Genomic DNA, 20,966 nt, shown 5'->3' with positions numbered 1-20,966 from the left:
TTTTCTAGTAGAGATTGTTTCATTCTTTGCACTTCTATCTTTAGCACCTAGTACAGTATCTCTAACACATAGAGGCACTTAATAAATACTCATTGATTGATTGCTTAACAATGGCATAGAAGTAATAGGCCAAATTTAGAGACTAAACAAGCCTATTTCCATGTTCCTTGGAGCTTCCCTCAGGAGGGTTAAGGAATAGGTCCAGCCAATTGTCAAGTCAGTTTCTGGGACATGTATAAATCCAGATCTTTGTGAAGCTTTCTGACCCTAGCCTGCTTCTTATAACATCCCTTGAACTTTAGAGTAAGAAGGGACACTGAAGGTTACTAAATTGGGTTTCTGTTGATATAAGCCATTCATGCTCTTTTGTTGTTATCAGAAGACACCCGTTAAGGAAATAGGGTTGAGATTTTGACTTTGTCAAATACTAGATTCACAAGGTCCTAGAACCATAGATTTAGATCTGTAAAGGACCCCAAAGGCCGTGTAATGTAATGTAATGAGGAAACCAAAACCTTTGGAGAGATGCATTGTGGGGATGAACAGGATATAACATATTACAAATGAGGAATTTATACTAGAGAAGTAGGGTGAAGAATGTCATCTGAAAAACGTATGAGCAGAAAAAAGAAATTCCAAATGCATCCACGTTCTCCAGTCTCTTGGCCACAACCACCTCATCCTTTTCTTTTTCTATCTGTGATCTTAGTGATGCAGAGCTTCCTTCCAATAATGCAGAGCTCACCCCATTCATATCTGCCTGTACTGTACAGTGCTCATTCACATAAATCCACCACAGAGGATAGAGTTAACATGTTGGGGGAATTCTCAACGATCTCCTGAGATTGTGTGGAAATCAGTGGAACACACAAACTGTCCATTGGTCATCCTTTGCTCTCACTACATGACCAGTTCATATTTTTTCTGCTTACGCATTAGAACATAAAATGAACTGAGCAAGAACCTATGGAAATGCTTTTGAAACAAGCAGACATGACTTTACTGAGCAAGAGTAAAAGCCGATTACAAGGAAACAACATTGGAATTAGAATTATTTATCTCTGGATGGAGACACTGAAAAAACTAAGATCCAAGAATGGACTCAAAAGGCCTTCCATGTGACATCTGCATGAACTCAGCCAACACTATGTCAGCAAGGGAGGAATGAGCAAATGGCTGAATCCCATGGATTTCTTTGTGGAAATGAAGAATTTATGATGGCAATTCAGGACCATGTCATTGGTACCATAAATATAGACAGATTGTTTTTAAAAAGCTAGAATTAGTAAACAATATTGATTATACAGGAAAATGCTAGAAACTGTACAGACTATAAAATCAAGCTCTCAAAACTTATTATTTATCAAATACCTAGCAATCAGTGAACTGGTGGTAGCTGGAATCACACATCAGAAGTTTGCTATATTTCATGGAAAAACAGATGAAAAATCTCCATACTACAAATGTCCTGTTGAAATAAACTAATGCGCTGTATTAGAACCAGGCCAAGATTACAACTAAATTTTTTGTCCATGGTTGCCCAGATATAGCATCATTCCATAAAACTTTAAGAGAAATATTTGTAATAGAAGCCTGTTATTCCACATACTCATTAATCTCTAAGCTAGATGGAACAAAAGGTTTTCAAAATATGGAGACCTTGAAATGGAGATCAAAATAATGTGGGGAAAAAATGTAGGGAATATTATGTCTATTCTGTCTGCTGCTGGTACCAGGGATGCTTGCAGTGAGCCTAAAAAAGGGAAGATTTTGGTACTTCTATTCAACTATTAAAAGCAATTATTTTATCGCTATGTGCAATAGTTCACAGAATATTAAATATAAAAGAGTAATAGAATAATGACTTGTCCTGGAACACTATCTCTCTGACCTCTATCAAAAATAAGAGTCTGAGATCATAATAATCTATGTTGTATACGTTGTATTTTAAGATTTGAAAAGCACTTTGCATAATATTGTTTCATTTGCCAATCAAATCCAATCCTATAAGCATTTACTAGCATCTAACTATGTTCTAGAGACTGGATATATATGGATAGAATGAAAATTACTATCAAAGAGCTTTGTATACCCTAAAAGTGCTATATAAATGTTAGTCATTATAATTACTATAAAATTCTGGGTATCTCGGTGGTGCCGTGAATAGGTCTGGAGTCAGGAAGACCCATCTTCATGAGTTCAAATCCAACTTTAGATACTTACTAGCTGTTCAACTCTGGGTAAGTCACTTAACCCTGTTTGCCTCAGTTCCTCATCTGTAAAATGAGCTGGAGAAGAAAATGGCAAATCACTACAATATCCTTGACAAGAAAGGAGTCAGACATGACTGAAAAACGACTAAACAAATCAAAGAGCTTGGTACACCTTAAAAGTGCTGTAAATGTTCATTGTCATAATTATAATAAAATTCTACTAGATGAATACAACATGTAAAAATAAAAATACGGACGTGAAAATTTGACTAATAACTGGAGGGATCACAACATCTCTCACATATGCCCATTTCTTTCCTCTGATACTGCCACCACCCTAGGACATGCCCTAATTACTTCAAGCCTCACCTCTTGTCATAGTCTGTTAATTGGTCTCACTGCCTTCAAAAGTTGGCCCTCTCCCATCTTTTCAGTTTTTTTATACCTTTCCCCAAGTATTTTGTAATCTAGTGATCCTGATTTCCTTACTGTTCCTTGGATAAGGCGTTCCATGTCTCGACCCTGTGCAGTTCTCTACATGGAGAAACTTGTCCATATCTCTTGACCAGCTGTCTCCTGTGCTTGGAATTCTCTCCCTCTGCTGGATTCATTCAAGTCTCAGCCACAGTGCCACCTTTTACAAGAAGCCTTTTTCATATCTCATAATTCTAGTGCCTTCCTTCTGTTAATTACCTCCATTTTATCCTGTGTATAGCTTTTTTGCACACAGTTATGGGAATTATAGGAAATTCTCCTGGTCTTTTACCTCACTAGCCTATGGATCAATATGGAAGATACATTTGACATGTTCCAAAGCCCTTTGTATATATTATCTTGATTAGGCCTCACAGTACCCCTGTGGGATTTTCAGATGAAGAGATGCAGTCCCAAAGAGGTTAAATGCCTTCCTCATGGTCACGTAGCTTCTAAGTGTGAGGTGCAGGATGCTTAACTGGCTGACCCTAGTACTCTAGCCTCTAAGCCATGCTGCTTTTGTTAGATGGTTTTCCTCTTGTGCTGACACCAGCCCACTATTATTTCCAGTTTCTTTTATTTGGACCAGTTAGGGAAGACTTTCTGAAGATGAACATATTTGGAATTTCCTTTACTTTCTCTTAGCAAGCTTATAAGGAATTTGCTGGATCCAGCAAGAGGTAATAATGGAAGTTTGGCATTTGATGACTTTGTAATGTTATTATTATGGGTTCTCCCACCCATACAGTTACCAAGTCATCAAAGACTTCTTATACTGTGTGATACTTTTTCATTCCTTTCCATAACCCCTCCACAGAGGATCCGCCCAATATGTGGTAGGCCATCCTCTCTTTTAATAGCTCTGTTTTAACAGATTATAGCACTTGGATAATCTGTTTGTCTTCTTTCCTTCTCATTATGTGGCCAGTTCACACCCTTTTCTAATCATACATACTTTTATAGTATCTTTTATGCCAATTCTCACATAAAAAGAGTTTCATCAGCACTTTGTAGTCTATTTATTTCTACCATACTTTCTCTTTTACCTTTTGGGGCATTTGCAACTTCAACTTCCAAGATGGTGATATCCAGGCATAGTTAATTACCATAATTTAATTAACTTAATTAATTACCATAAATTACCAGGAAAATAGCAGTGTTAAAAATGGACTTTTTTGTGGCAACAGGCAGTCTGGGATCTTTGACTGTACTGTGGAATCTCCCATATGCCATCCACTCCAGTCTGCTCTCACTACTCAGTTCTGGGCCCAGCTCATTGCCCATAGGCATTGTCTGTCAAATATTGTCTGTAGATATTGATACAATAACAAAATGGGCAATATGTCTTTTTTTCTGCGTAGATTCTGGTCTAAGCATATTTTATATAATTGGATTCAGTCCAAATTTTAGTCCTGCTAATAATGAGGTTAGACCCCAATTATTGCCAATATTCTAGGACTACCCTACTGGCCACAACTTGTTGTGAAACTGGGTTCAGAATTCTCTGAAGCTCAGTCCTTACTGGTTAGTCAACAGTACTCCAACATGAATTCCCAGGAGTTGATGAAAGGCGGTCCTTAGGACAATGTCTTCTAATGAGGACAACTGTGAAATAAGTTTCTAAAAAAGTCTCATATTTGACATATCTCTAATCTTCTCTGTTTATCTTTCACTAAATTAGGGGAGTACCATGTGAGAGTATTGAATATCAGATGCTCCTCCCATCTTTGCGGGACACCACACCAGCCTTGCTTTGCTATCAACTTAACAATCTTTTATATAGTGAGACAGAGGAATTCTGTGTGTGATATTCCCAACCTGTGATGAAAGCAAACTGGTTGACTATGAAATGATCTTTGACTTCCTAGTCTGCTATTTTTCTCTGCAAAAGATATTGATTCAGTTGTAGAGGTCAAGAAACTTAGTCAACCGTGCCTCAGTTCAAATCTTCCACTTTTTGCTTCGTTTAATTCTTATGTTTCTGATATTTGTAGCCCCTTTGCCCTCTTTTAATCTCTTGATAGTTTCTATTTGTTCTTTTTTTAATCTTATAGATCAATATTTCTCTGTATTTTAAAACCAATAACTGTGAATATGACAATTGATTTAATTATTTATTCTTTTGCTATTAATTGTACTTATTTGACTTTCTTGTGTCTCTGTTGTTTAGGGTGTTTGCAAGTCAAAGAATCTTCTCTTTTTTGGTTCACTGATAATTTGGGTCAGATTTGCAGGACATGTCATTTTGAGCTACAGTTTGAACAGCTTTTCTTTTTTGGAATATACTGTTCAATTTCAATTTCTCTCCTTGTAACTGCAGAGTAATCATATGATATTCAAATATCCACTTCTTTATATTTGGAGATCTTTTCTCTTATTACATGCAACAATTATTGTTTGGCATTGAAATTGTTCAATTTAACTATTAAGCATCTTGGTGTTGAAAGTGTAGGAATATGTCCAGAGGACACCTGTGGCCTTTCTTGATCAGCACTTTGTCAGTCTTATTAAAAAGTTCCACATGGTTTTCACCATTGTGAAGCATTGTAGGGAAACCAATGGTTTTTAGGTCCTCGTCATGATGATATAGGAGAACGGGTGTTGACTCTAGACCCAGAGGACTTGGGTTCATGTATCTTCTCTAACATTTTACTTGTTTGGCCTTGGTCAAGTTGCTTAACTTGTTTGGACCTCAGTTTCTTCATCTGTAAATAATGATAATAGCTAATATTTTCTTAGTTCTTTAAGGTTTGCAAAGTGATTTATATATTTCATTTGATCTTCACATCAATCCTATGAGGTAGGTACTATTATTAATCATAGGGTTATTGATGGGTTATTCAATCTGTTGTGAAGTTCGCCAAGGCCTTTCAGGGCTGTTCATCCACCTTTGGATCTCTCACCTTTAGCTCCAAGGAAGTATAGCATGCATAGTAACTATACCCTGATAAAACTATCTCAGTAGACAGGCTTAAACCAGATTGAGGGTAACTGATAGGCCTCAAACCTATTAGTGAGTTGGGGGGGTGGTGTCTAACCGGACCATGTGAAGATTTTCCCCAGTAGAATGGGCAGATGAGAACATTTTATTACAAAGGCCATGAAGGTAGCTGAAGTTGACACTGTGAAGCACTTGAATCTTGGCCAAATATCAAAGATGCCAAGATCATCCACCATCCTGAGTCATTGACAGCTATCTTCACTTTTGGACTTTGCCATTGGACTTTGATGACTCTGGAATAGATAGTGAGGTTGAGGACTTTGTGCAACTTTGCCTCACTTAAATCCAATTTACGTGCAAGTCAAGACATCATCTTGTGATGTCATTGGTCCTCTTTGAAACTAAAGGACAAACAACAGCATTATTATCACTCCCATTTTATAAATGAGAAAACCTAGGTTGAGAAGATAAGTGAATTACTCTTGATCATATAGCTATCAAGTATTTCAGGCAAAATTTACCGAAGGTCTTCTGGATACTAAGTGCAAAGATCTATTCACTATAACACTTAGTTGACTCATCTGTAAAAAAGAAGAGATTGGAATAGATATTATATGAGGTATTTTTCAGTTCTGGCTCTGTGATCATTCCTGCACAAGTCATTTTCAAGAACAGTCATTTTAGATTACGTAGGATACATATATTCTTTAACATTATTGTCTTATCTCTTTTCTGTCAAACTTTCTTCTATTTTGTAAATATTTTATGTTTCAAAATTTTGCTTCAGTCTTCATAAGTTCTACTTCTTTAGAAAGATTTTCTCTATCATGTATACATTTTTTTCTTTCTCTGCCAATTGTTATTAAATTCTGCATTGAGAGTTCTAATTTCCTGGAGGGAGAAGTCTGATTTCTACCAAATTCATATCTGATTTTTTATTTTTCTTTTGAACCATTCTGGAATGATTTTATGTTGCTTTATTATCTCTGAGGATTCAAATGTGGTCTGTCTTTCATCAGGAAGTATTGTTTCACTTTCCTTTATATTATAGTATTTGTTTTTCTGCATTTATTTGTGAGTTTTTTATCAAGTTGTTATTTTTTTAAAGTAATTTAGTCATGTCTGAATCTTTGTGCGAGTCCATTTTAGGTTTTTTTGGTTTTTTTTTTTTTGGAAAAGGTACTGGAGTGGTTACCATTTCCATCTTCAGCTCATTTTTACTGATGAGGAACTGAGGCAAACAGGGTTAAGTGACTTGCCTAGGGTCATACAGCTAGTAAGTGTCTAAAGCAGGATTTAAAAGGGTCTCCCTGATTCCAAGCCCAGTGTTCTATCCATTCCACTACCTAGCTTCCCACTTATGCCTTTTTACATGGTCATTGTTTATAAAGGTGCCATAGAGAATTATCTATTCCATTTAGTAATCACCAGAGGTCTATCACATCTAACTTTTCTAAAAGTCTATTCATGTTTTAAATTTTATTCTTGTGGGGTTTTTTTTGTTATATTTGTCTAGGTCTGAAATTAGTATCTTAAGGTTCCCCACTATTACAATTTAACTGTCTGTCTCTCCCTATAATTAATTTTTATGTTTTTAGATGTTGTGTTATTCTGGAATTGCATTACTAATCCTTCACTCACCCTCCTCATATTATACCGTGAGATAACATATGTAAAATGCTTTGTAAACTTTTGTAAACTCTAAGACACCATATTAACGTGAGCTAGTTCAATATGGGACCATGGTAGGCCTCTCCTGAGTACTTTTGACCAATATTGCACCCAGGGAGTATTCCAAACAGCTTACTTCTCTTTTTCTGCCTTGGCCAAGATTCAAATCCATGTTCTTTGACTCCAAGTCCAAGACTCTTTCCATTGTACTTTGGTATCAAGCAGTTTTTTAGATAAAATGTCATTGTGCCAGTGGTATAATAGATAGAGTATTATGCTTGGAGTCAGCATTAGGATGAATGATTAAAAAAAGACTAGCGTTTTCAGCAGTAGAGACCCAGGGACAGTAGGGTGGTCTTTGACGGGAAGAGGAAGGGAGAAGTAGAATGAAATCTTAAATGGTAGTCTCTCAGAAGGAAAGATTTAAATTATGGTCACTTGGCTTGGGGTAACTATTCCTGGGTGGCCATCTATATGTAAGTGAGGGGATGTCCATAAATCAGAGGTTCCCTGAGTATGACTTTTATGATTTTCCTTTTTTAGGGTTTCAGACTTTATTTTTCCATTTTATTACCTGTTTTCATGACATCCTTTTCATAGGTCACCCCTTCTTTCTAGAGATATGTTCCTTTCCCTACTAACTAGGTGGATCTGAAGCTTGCATATACCCCCAGTCGTTCTCATTGAAACATTGAACTTCATATGGTTCATTAACCATATCCGAGGTTCATCTTCTGACTGTGTTATGTTTGCCCACCTGGATTTCCTTCATAGGCTTCCATACTCTGTACATGGCCCTAGGAGTCCGATGTCTCCCCTTGCACAGCCTGCTGCGTTACATTGATGATGGAGTACTACTTCTTACAGAAACAGGGGTTACGAACCTCTTGAAAGGTAAATACATTTGACCTAACTAAAGGGCTGATTCCAGTCTCCATGTGTCTCATTTCTTGTAAGTAATCCTTTTTCCTAATTCACCCAAGTTAAACTGCTTCAGCTCTTGAAGAGACTCTAGGGGTTTCTCACTTGATTCTTGGCTATTTTTTCCCCTGCAGTTAGATTCCTTTACAGAACATAGAGGCACTTAAGGCTAGGAAGACTCTTAGCTAGTTGTCCAAGAATGTGTCATCAAATGGCTCACTTTCAGCTCTTTAACATTCCCATTTCAAAATCAGACTGCTTCATGCTAGAAAAGCAAGGACAGGAGAGTTATATATAGATATATATTTTTTTCTTGTTTGAATTTCTTTTCAAATAAAATTAGCACAAGTAATGCTAGAGAGTTTATATTATAGAATTAGTCCCATATTAAGTTGAGGTGTTGCTTAGCTGAGGTGACAGTGTTAGTATACAGCCAGGGTATCTTAAGTCAGGAACTTATGACTGTAGACTTATAACTATAAGGGATCTTAAAGCCCATCTAGTTCAACCCTCACATTTTATAGATGAGAAAACTGGGGTTCATCAGGGTTAAATGTCTGAGGTGACATAGGTGGTAATTGGTAGATCCAAGACTCAAATCCATGTCCTCTGACACCAAATCCAACAACGTTTCCATTATTCCTGCTGTCCAGCAACTTATTGGATAAAGTCTTATTGCCCAGTTCTGTAATGGACAGAGTATTGGACTTGGAATCATGAAGATCTTGGTTCAGATTTCATCTCAAGCATTTAAATCAGTTAGTCAGTAAGTATTTATTAAATGTTGAAAATGTTCTAGACCCTTCCCATAGGATCCTAGACAAATCATTTAACCCCTTTGTTTGGTCTCCTTAACTATAAAACCGAGAGAGTTGAACTGGATGGCTTCGGATGTCTGTCCTTTCTAGCCCTAAATCTTTGATCTGGTGATCCAGAGGAATCTGCTATGTGATTGCTATAAGGTTCTTTTCAGCTTGGTAATCTTTGCACATGTCCTCTTCTGGATCATTCATTTTGGATTATAACAGATTTCTATATTATGTAAACTCTTTTCTAGGAAAACAGTTAATTAAAAAGTCTGTTTTCCCAGAAAGTCTCACACAGTGTGATTTATAAAGCTCCCAGATTGTGGGGACCACAGCAATGGTGGCATGTGTTATGTAAAGAATACCACTAAAAAGTCTATGAATTTTCAAACTTTAGATACAGACTTAAGTAACAATTTATGATACAAAAAATGGAATGGTTTTAATTGTTTTCTGGCCTTTTTGGTTGTCTTGTAGATTTGGACAACACAGAGAAGAATGAAAAACTAAAATTGAGTATAGTTGCACGTCTTCCTCCGGTAATCCTGAATTTTACTTAATTTTTTCATTATGTCTTGGAGTGGTGCCTCCCTAATGCTAAAATCTCTTTCTGGAAAGAGAATATTTGGTCATTTCTAGCTAAATGCCATTGGATTGTTTTACTTTCCAGTTCCTTTCTATGAAGTCACACTAATTCTTTTCCCTATTCATGATGGTATATCAAGATCCAGCACTCTCTTCTGACATATTCTCATGGATAAAACTCATTGGCATCACCCACATGAATATTTGGGTGGGGGTTCCTTTCTTTTAAACTTAAATACTAGAAATTCTTTTAAACTTAAATGCTAGAACTTAAATTCACAAGAAGAAAAGAAACAGATTATAAACTTAAACTAAGGGAAATAAAGGGGGGAAAAAGCACAGCAGAATGTAAGACAGGATTCAAGACATAAAAAATTTCCATTTCAAGAAACCCTGTATAATATATCTTACACATTGCGTTTAGTTTTTTTTCATAATTTAGGAAACTGCAATATTTACATCAGTAATTCTGAGAAGTGAGGAAAATGATTTTCTTTTGTGTCATTTAAATTCAGGTGATGTCAGGAGGTCATGGAACCTATGTTTCCTCCCACAGCAATTCTTCCCACTGGGGAACAGTGTTCTCTGGTTTTAGGAAGAATGAAAGGCATGGGGGTGAAAGAGTTATAAAGGACGTTCCTTGTTTCTGTGGTAGAGATGAGCTAGTGAAGCCAGAAATAATGGGAAAATATGAAATTCCAGGGCAAGTTCTTTAGAAATGTGACCCTGTTTGGGGTGGAGATGGATAGGAAAAGCATACTTAGTCATCAAGATCCCAGCATACTTTGTACATCCTGTACACACACCCACATTGCCCCAGCACTCCCTCTGGCCCAGTTCTCCCCTGTAGGGAAGGTTCCTTACCTTTCCAAGCCTAATAATGATTCTTTAAGGACTAAAGCAATGGCTGACAAGGAAAAAGCCTGATTTCTGTGTAGAAAAGTGAAAAATAGGAAATCATTTGTCTCAGAATTAAACCACTTTGGACTAGCATGTGGATTTCCAAATTTCCAAAAGTATCAAACACTAAGTGCTTGACATTGCATCTGCATGATCCAGTCTCTCTCGACTGCACTAGAATATTTTTGGGAGTATTTAGTCAGGATTCAGCAGCATAACTGTTGAATAGCATAGTTAAGAGGGTGATAGTGTCATCCTCAAGAGACTTCACCTTAATGTTTCAGTACTTTTCTCTGAGTAACTTCACTTGAATAAAACAGTTAAGACTATGAATTTTTAGGAAGTAAATTTTTTTTTCTTTTACACTTTCTCCCCTGTAATAGTTTATTATACAGAAGATAAGTCAACTGTGGGATCATCCTATCAATTCTCATATTATTTCAAGGAACTATGTAAAACGGCTGCTTCAGAAGCGTAAGAGACAGGTAAGGTTGTGTGTGAGATCTGATCACATACATGTTTGTGGGTAGATCACTATATTTGGAGTAAGACGATCTGGGAATAAGGACTGGCTCTGTGATTTACTGGCTTCTGAGATCACTTTATCCCTCAGAGGTAAAGAGTGTCCACTGATAAAATGAAATTAATAGTGTTTATGCAACCTACCACATGGAGTTTTGATCATCTGGAAGGGCTATGTAACATCATCTATCGTTATTGATGCTTTCAAATGTTTAAAATGTTTTTAAGACTTGTTTGTCTATGAAGTGTCATTTCTTGGATTTGGTCCTCTCATCTTGCAATTCAGGCAGCCAGGGGGTGCGGTGGATAGACTACTGGGTCTGGAGTCAGGAAGACCTGAGTTCAGACACCAGCTGTGTGACCCTGGGCAAGTCATTTTACCTCCCTGTGCCTCAATTTCCTCAACTGAAAAATGGGAATAATAATAGTTGGTGAGAAGATCAAATGAAATAACCTTTTGTCTTAGCACATTGGACTTAGCACATGGTAGGCAATGAATAAATGTTCTTTCTCTCCCTCATCCTTGCTCATCTATAAAAAGATTACCATAAAAACAATCTCAATTTAAGTGTAGACATCTGTTAAAGAGAATGAGGAGGAGGTAGGGCAATTCTATTAAGAACTCAAAAACTTCCAAATTATATCAACATAGAGTTTAATACTTGTTGACTTTCTTGAAAGCTGAGCACAAGGGAGGAAGAGGATGAAAAATACATGGAAAAAATGTGGCTCAGGAATAAGAAAGTAGCCAGTGGGCCAGGAGACTATATAGATATCTCATACCTAGGTATCATAGCTATTTAAATAAATAATTCTATTTAGAAGAGAGTCAGGTAATGCTGAACATCATGTCCAATGAATGGCATCACAAAAATTTAAACTATTATATCTTAACAGACTGTTTCCAAGGCTAGCTCTTTATCCATCACACCAATATGGAAGGCAGTATGGTACAGTGGATAGAGAGTTGACTTCAGTTCCAGGAAGACATGGGTCAAGTCTTTCCTCTGACATATACTGGCTCTGTAATCTTGGGTATCACTTAACTTCTTGGTGACCCTGGGAAACTGAACATCTAAGTTGGCAGAGAAGGTATTGACCTGCATTGATAGAGAGAGTTTTCTTACCTTGGACTTCTCTGTATCAGTGAAACAACATATCTAGACCATACCCCTTTCTTAATAGCTAGAGGCAGCTGAGTGGTACAGTATAGGGAGTGCCAGGAACACCTGAGTTCAAATTTAGCCCTGGTCACTTAATAGCTGGGTGACTCTGGGCAAGTCACTTAACCTCAGTCTCAATTTCCTCATCTGTAAAATGGGAATAATAATAGCACCTACCTCTCAGAGATGTTGTGAGGGATCAAATGAGATAACGATTGTAAAGTGTTAGCCAAGTGCCTGGCACATAGTAAGTGCTATGTAAATGTTAGCTATTTACCATTATTGTTATTATTAATTAAACAAAAATGATAGTCCTCCATATAAATCATTTATAAATCCAAGACCAGCCACTTAAGAGAACAAAGGTCACATTCAATACCATATTTGAAAAGAAAATGAAAATATATGGATAGCATGCAATTTAAAAAATTCCAGCCTGCTCTATTAAATGAGCTATTATGGATCGGGGTAGGAAAAGGGTCCTATGACTTCATTAATATAAGGAACTCACAAAACAGGAAACTCCCTTTATCAGCACATCTTTATCTGCAACTTACCTCCGTGATCTCCTTTTATCTGTAATTTACCGTCCTTGAGACTAGCTTAGAACAGAGGTGTGACGCACTACAGATTTAAATGTAATTGGGAAATGTTAAATCAAATAAATACAAATGTAATACAAGATAGCAGATATTTATTTGTGGTTTTCTGTGTCAGTATCCAACCAGGCAGGGATCTGTTTCTATCTGAGTTTGACACCATTGGCTCAGAGCACTGAGAGGTAAATGGTTCAGGATCACAAAGCCTATGTGTTTCAGATGTGATATTTGAACCCAGGACTTCTTGACTTCAAGGCTACCTCTTTATCCACTATACCACATTTCCTCTTAAACAAGCTTTTAGCATAAAAAAATAGGAAGTCATTTTTTTTTAAAAATACAGACTTCCAACACAGAGTATTTTTATATTCTATGGAAATATAACTTATATAAATCAGTTGTTGCAACAAAGAGAGCAAAAGAACCTTGAAATGACTCCACTTAGGAAACAATCGATTTTCTTGCCAAGCAGAGATATGGAAGTCAAGTGCAATGCCAATCTTGAATATAAATTATTTTTGTAAAATCATAAGATTACAAGCATAATTGTCACAGGAAATAGCAAGAAATAACAGAATGGAAAACAGGTTACAAAAAATACAGTCAAAGACTATGAGCCAGATCCTGAGAATATAGAAAAATGAATCTTGAAGGATACCAAAAAGATGAAAAGCAGAATAAATCTCTCAAGATGAATTGTAATGAGTTATTTTCTTCATCAATGACAGTGGAAGTGCCATATACCCTTTGACATACTTACTGCACAAGTAAATAGAAATGGCACTTAAGAAAACCAATATAGGAAAAACAGCTGGATTGGACCAGACATATGTACTGAGAAGGTCTGTGCTACAGGGGACAAGTTTTAGGACCATGAGGAATCAAGTTTCAAGGTAGAGGGAGAATACTAAAGATTTACAGAAAAAAAGATCAATGTTATTATTTAAAATGGTCAAATGAATTTGTAGTCTCACTGATGTGACCCCATGATGTAGATGCATCAATGCCTTACCACCCTGTGCAATTTTTGTCAATGTCTTGAGTTAAGTTCACAACAGGAAGTACACCCATAGTTTTAAGTACTTTCATCTCTTTTTCTTGACTTTGTGAAAATACCAGTGGAGCACACATCTATCCATTGATCATCTTTTGTTCCTATCTAGTAACTAGCACTTTTGTTATTTCACTTATATAATTTTTTGTTGACATCCATTACTCTGGTTCTTCATATTTCCTTTAGCATTATGTTTCATGGCCTACTCAAAACCACCATGTGCTCCTCCATTGCCTTTAAATAATATTCCTTTCAACTTTTTGAGACTGTAGCGTTCCATCATTCACAGTCATGGAATTTTTGTTGTTGTTCAGTCATTTCATTTGTGTCCAACTCTTCATGACCCCATTTGGGAATTTCTTGGCAAAGATACTAGAGTAGTTTGCCATTTTTTTCTCTAGCTCATTTTAGAAATGAGGAAACTGAGGCAAACACAGGTAAGTGACTTGCCCAGGGTCACATAGCTAGGACATTTCTTAGGCCAGATTTGAATTCAGGAAACTGAGTCTTCCTGATTCCAACACTGGCACTCTATCCATTGCACTACCTAGCTCCCCTGTCATAGCAATAAAAAGATGACCTTTTTTCTTTATGAAGACATCTGGAATCATTTAAAAAAAACAGTTTGACTGGTTTTCCACCTCCCATTTAATTTTGTGCCTGAGACACAGATCCTGATATCTGAGTTTTCTGGGTTGTTCATGATCTAGACAACTGACATTTTTCCCTCCATTTGGTTTTCCCGGGTAGAGAGACAGGACAAATTATTCAGAATGGTTATGAATTTTATTTAATAGCCTCTGTAGTTTTTGAGGGTTTGATACAACTAGGCATTTGGTGACTGCATACAGGAGCATTGGAAATCTCACTGTCAACTTGTACTTTTTGCCGGATTTCCTCCATGACAGTGGCAAACGTCTTTGGAGAGCATATTTCTCACCCACTAATGATGATTGCAGTGTCATTGATAAAAGTTATCTCTCTTGCTATGCTTTTCAATTAATTTTGCATAATTTAGACATATGCATAGAAGATACTTTATTGTAATGTTATAGTAGAAATGTGGTAACCTCCACTTTTTTGATGAAGTTTTTTTACATCTTTGCAGAGCTTTACCAATTTACTTTTGTTTTTCCTTGTTCCACTTTTATAGTTAAGGATGACTTTCTTAGTTGAGTCTCTTAACAATATTTCTTTAAAATAGTTTTACTCTCTATTGTTTCTTTATGTTATCAGCTGATCTTGCTTAAAATCTTCCACCATTTTTATAAAATAAAGTTTACATTCTAAACCAATGTTTTTCCATGGCTTCCACATCTCTCTATTTGGTAAGTGAAGTGTTTCCTGACATTTTTGGGCTCTTTTTGTCTTTTCTTCATGTCAGTTGATTAAATTTTATATGTTAAAATTTTTGTATGAAATACTTATAATTGGTGTCTATCTCTGTTCTTCTATCTATATCTTATTTTTTTATCAAGAAATAATTTTAATAGGTAGATATATAGTTATAATTATTTATCACATTTTCAGTAGTATCCAAAAAATTCTTTTAGCTTTTTATGATTTTTGATCTTTAACAAACTGAGGTCTGACTATCCAAAAAAAGCTAATGTAGGAATGACTCCTGTAACAATAGTGAGTCAAGCCAACAAGTCAACAAGCATTTATTAATCACTTACTGTATGCCTGGCAGTGTAATAAATTCTGGGAATGAAAATAGAAACAAAAATAAAGTTAGTCCTGGACCTCAGGGAACTTTTATTCAAATGGCGGAAGATAACATATAAAAGGAAGCTGAAATGCACAGGAGGGAGAGAATACCCCTGCCCTGGCTCATGGTCAGGAATGAAGTCCAGCAAAGGATGAAGGAGTGAACATGACTGGCCTGGACTCTTCCCATAAAGAGAAGCTCTGTGAGGAGCTGACCAATCAGAAGAAAGGGCATAGGGATCTTTCAGGATGAGAAGGTTGCTGGGGAATGGTAGAGGAAGAAGTTTAGAGAGTGAGTAGCAGAGCCCAGAGTGGGGAGTAATGAAGGAATGATTTCCTTTCTGCTAAACTAAAAATCAATTCCATTTTAAAATGTTGTTCACTGCTCTCCGTATCTAGCACTTTCTAATTCTTTTGAAAAAAAAAATGTGATGTATAAATGTGAGATTTTTTTTGGTACTATATAGTTCTCCAACCTTTTTCATTTTTTATTCCTAATCTGTATTTTCCAACATAATTTGCTATCTTCACCTATTCTCTATTCTCTCATTGCATTGAAATCAGAGTGTAAAGGAGTATTTTGAGTTACTTTGAAGGCTTTAAAAGCAAGGGAACATAGTCTTTCTCTGCCACTTCATCCTTTGCAATAAACACAGGCTGAAGTTATTTTCATGGCGATCTTTCTGGAAATACTCATCATGAGCATTGCAGCGGGCCGTGATCAAATGTCCCATGAAGTGATGTTTCTTGTTTTCTTTTGATCATCTCTAAAACCAGCTGTTTTATTTGTTTCTTTAATTCTAAACTCCATCAAGCTGCAGCCTTGGTTTGCTACTGTTGTTTATGGTGAGAATATCGGCAGTGAGTTAATTTGTTGGTCGTTATATGAGAATTTACCTTGAGAGTACTACCTACTAAGATAAAGTTTATGGACAGCCTAAAAATTGTGTGATTCTTCACATTTTCTGCCTCCTTTTCTGTCATTTCTGTCACTATCACTGAAGAAGCAGGGGTCCTGGCAGTAGACTGAGTCTGGTTTCTGTGAACAATTCTACCTAAAGACAAAGAGGCTCATCTCTAGTAGGCTGGCCTTGGAGGAGGGATTGTTTGGTCATAGAAGCTCATGAAACAAAGAAAAAGTTTGTCATTAATGCCATTAATACAAAAAAAAAATCAGTAACAATAGTCCATATGTTTACTTTTCCCACCATAAGATCTTTATAAGGATAATTTATACATTTATTGATGGTTTCCAGTATAAAGACCTGAGAAGGTAACGAGAGATTTTCAAAGTAAATGATGTTCTACAATAAACCACAGTTCTCTTCAGTCACATTATTGGCCAAAAGGTATAGAGCAGAGGTGTTGAAATCAGCTGGAACCAGATTAAAATAGAATTAGGAAATGTTTAACAAAATAAATAAAAATACAGTACAGTGAGATTTAATTTGTAGTTTTCCAAGTCAATCTGCAGCGATCTATTTCTATTTGAGTTTGACATCACTGATATAGGGAACATAAAATGCCACTGTGGTTATTATTTGTTGACCAGGAGATTGTTTAAAAATGATTCAATATAAGCCAAACATAACCATAAGGTATCCTCCCATGTAATGCCTTCTGTGCTTTTGTTAAAATCATATGAAATATCTTGAAAGAAGCAACAACAGAGATAAGGCTCAGTGACCTTCTAATTAGAAATATGTTGTTCAGTTGTGTCTGACCCTTTGTGACCCCTTTTGGGGTTTTCTTGGCAAAGATCCTGGAGTGGTTTGCCATTTCCTTTTCCAGCTCATTTTACAGATGAGGAAACTGAGGCAAACAGAGTTAGGTGACTTGCTCAGGGTTCACACAGCTAGTAAGTGACTGAGGCCAGATTTGAACTCAGGAAGGTGAGTTTTCCTAACTTTAGGCCTGGCACTGTATCCATTGCACCATCTACCTGCCCTTATAAATATGTAGTGAGGCATAAAACAGGAACATATATATTTGCCAAAACGTCAGCCATTTTCATGTAGGATGCCTACCACAGAGTCCAGAAGGAAAAGATGGAAGGTCCTCCAGATGTTCCTGTCTTAATTACGTTGTGCTGATCAAATTAAGACTATGAACATTAAAAGGGCTTTTTAAAAAACACATTCACTCTGGAGTTTGGCTTAACTGCTCATGGAGGAAAAATGCCTCTCATCCAGATTGTAATACACTCTTGGAAAAGACAGCCTGTAGAGCTAGTCTGTCAGTAATTAATGTCTCGGATAAACACAGTAAAGTGGGTGGATAAAGTATTGCAAATGGACAACGAAGTAGGCCTAGAAGTGGATTGGATCCTTTGGCAAGTTATACGGTGCTTTTAATGATATCCCCAAGCTTCTCCATGAACAAAGATCTATCTTTTCTCTCAGCTCGGTTCCTGATTCTCTGTACTTTTCTACCCTCATTCCAACTGCCTTTGTACCCTGAAGAAGATTCCCACACAGTGGCTGACCTCACTTACAGACTATGGTGGGAATTGTTTATGGAGGACTCCTGAGAAGATTAAGTAGGGAAGAAAAGGTGGGAGTAATTCCATTACAATAGCGACCCATCTAGTGGGCGTTATTTTGGCCTTCCCTGCCTAAAGTTTATTACTTTATGCCTCCCCAAAGGTCACTTGGGTAGCTCTAGGGGTTTGGGGTAATCTCTTATCTCTGCCATTGGGCTGTGCCATTAGAATGTGTTTCCCAGTTTTAGGGGTCCTAGTACCACAGTTCCATTTATCCACTTAAAAGCTTAGCTTTCACAAAGGAATATTTACTTTAGAGGTACAGCAAGAACATACAAACATCCCCACCCCAACACCTGGGTGAATAATCCCCTCTACACCACCTCATTCTCTAGAGAGAGGAATGGGATTAGCTTCCCAATTTAACTCACTTTCTACATAGCATTAGTCGCTCAGAGTTCAAGTCCAAATCCCTGATGGGCTTGCTTCCAATATCCTGGCTTCCTAGAACTCTTGCAATTGCAAAACTCTTTGCAGTCTCTTTGCAGTATCTGGCTTGGAATCCTTGACTCCAAGGGGAAGGGGGAGGTAGAGGGGGGGGGAGGGCAAGTGTGCTGGGGAAGGTGACTCCCTAGATCCTTCTCCCCAGTTTATTGCATGGTGCCTTTGCTGCCCCAGACACTGCTGAAAAGAAAGAGAGCTTGTGTCTTAGTTAAGTAGGTCTAAAGACTCAGTTTCAGCTATGCAGCCAATGGAAAGAGGCTTCTGTCCCCACTTGGACCAAGTTTGTCTCACAGGACCAGGTCCCTTGAATCTTCCACATGGGTGCCTCCATTATAGGTGGTCTAGGCATGTGCCAAAAACCTCTTATAGTTATAGTTATCTTCCCAGTGCTTTAGCACAGCGTCTGGCACACAGAAACCACTTAATGTGTGTTTCTGTCCCTCTCAAACTCTCTCTCTCTCTCTCTCTCTCTCTCTCTCTCTCTCTCTCTCTCTCTCTCTCTCTCTTTAAGAAGCATGAATTATTTCAGTCTCTAAAAAATTAAAATTATAGATTATTCAAAGAGACAGTGGAGGTGATACAGTGGACATGAGTAGGCTGAACCTGTAATGTCACAGAACTGTGGAATGTGAAACTATAAAAATGATGTCCCTTTGCGCTCTAGATTTATGACTGTAACTCTAAATGTGCTCCCAGAAAGGAGGTGAGGGGGTCATGGAGCAAAGCTGAACGGTGCCGAACACATTGCCTGGGTATTCCTTTGATGTCCATGCTTGTTAAGTTTTGATAAACCCACACCAAGGCCTTTTGGCAGACTCCCTATGGAAGATAATATGACGGCCCATGTATGAGGCATGCATGAATGGGGTTCTGATCTGTACCACTGCAGGAAGTGGCCACACTGACGATTTTTTAAAGTTTAAAGTCTTGCCTACATCAGAGTTGTCAGTTAAGATACTCACAGGATCCTTGGAGTTCCAAGGGTCCTCAAAGGCCATCTCCTCCTGCAATTGCTTATAGACCTCTAGGGTTGAGAAACATTTTGTACCTCCTGAAGCAGCTGATCCCACTTTTGCATAGTTCTAATTAGTCCTGACTGCTTGACTTAAAGTGGTGGTTAACCTTTAGAATTAACTAATCCCATGAATGATTTATTTTCTAGTCCCGAAATTCTACAATTGACAAGTCATCATTCCTTATTGAGTTCCTGCCTCTGAATTATTTGATTGAAGTACTGACAGAGATAGAGACTACTCGTCAAGGTATCCTTCATTCTCTATTCAATTCTACTTATTTCTGGTGATTTAATGTCCAGTTTAAAAAGCGTCATCACTTCTGCTTTGTCCAAGAACTGAAATCAAAGTTCTGCTCTCTATTTAAATACAAACAAATCAGAGAATGTTAGACCTTGAAGAGATCTGAGAGGCCGTCTAGTCAAACACATTTATTTTACAGAAGGAAAAACTCAAGCTCAGGGGATCTCAGTGACTTGCCCCAGATGGTACAGATTTGCTCCCTCTGTGACCTTAGGCAAGCCATTTAACCTCTTTGGGCCTCAGTTTCCTTATCTGTAAAATTAGGGGGTTGGACTTAGATGGCCTTAGAGATCCTTTCTAAATCTGTGGTCCTAAGTCAGAGGCAGAGTCAAAACAGGAACTTGAGTTTCCTGGCTATTTTATGCTCTTTCCCACGCAAAGGCTTTGGATGAAGCCTTAACTTTCTTACTATCTCAGTTTCGCCATCTTTAAAACACCTAGACTGGAAGTTATGAGTGAAATGCTACTTTATTCTGTGTACATTACCTTTACTAAATAGAGACACTCTTTGTAAAAAAAAAAAATAATAATAATAACATCTACCTTGGTGAGAAAGCTTCAGCATGCTGCATTCTGATGTTTGAGTTTCCACATGGCACAATCATTGTACACTTCAGATTCCTGTGAAAAACACTTCATCTCCCTGGAAATCTTCTCACTTGCTATCAAGGAGATCATTTTAGGAAAGAGGTAGAAAACATAATTAAATGATCATTTTATTTAACATTTGATTCTGTGCAACTTTCCTTTTTCAAAATATTTCCTGATTATAATGGTGCCTTAAGAAACTTATGAGTTACAAATAACAAAAATATGACTAAAAGATAATAGATTTAGAACCAGAAGGGATGTTAGAGGTCCTTTAGTCTGACCCCCTCATTTTATAGGTGAAATAAATCAAGGTTCTGGTAAATGATATTGTTTGCCCAGCATCTCAGAGTAAACAATTGGTAGAGCTTAGGATTTTGGGTGTTATGTTAAAAGAAAATAGTGTGAATTCTATTTGACTGTTACTGGAAAATCCTCTTCCCTAGTGTTGAGGCTTAGAAAATTTTTAATTATTTTAAATTTGATGACGTTCACAGTAATGAACCAAAAATTCTTC

At 37.1% G+C, this 20,966-nt stretch overlaps 1 protein-coding gene across 2 annotated transcripts in view; it reads left to right on the top strand.

Annotated features, from left to right (window-relative positions):
• The window catches only part of GSAP (gamma-secretase activating protein), a 111,365-nt gene that overhangs the window by 89,191 nt on the left and 1,208 nt on the right, over nucleotides 1-20,966 (top strand). For both annotated transcript variants that reach the window (XM_072653164.1, XM_072653163.1), the window contains 4 exons: nucleotides 8,074-8,193; nucleotides 9,504-9,565; nucleotides 10,895-10,996; nucleotides 19,708-19,807. In XM_072653164.1, coding sequence (XP_072509265.1) covers nucleotides 8,074-8,193; nucleotides 9,504-9,565; nucleotides 10,895-10,996; nucleotides 19,708-19,807 — 384 coding nt within the window. The remainder of the gene's footprint in view (nucleotides 1-8,073; nucleotides 8,194-9,503; nucleotides 9,566-10,894; nucleotides 10,997-19,707; nucleotides 19,808-20,966) is intronic.

This window comes from Notamacropus eugenii, chromosome 3 (assembly GCF_028372415.1).
Source record: "Notamacropus eugenii isolate mMacEug1 chromosome 3, mMacEug1.pri_v2, whole genome shotgun sequence".
Lineage (NCBI taxonomy): Eukaryota > Metazoa > Chordata > Mammalia > Diprotodontia > Macropodidae > Notamacropus > Notamacropus eugenii.
This window is presented reverse-complemented; position numbering and strand designations above follow the sequence as displayed.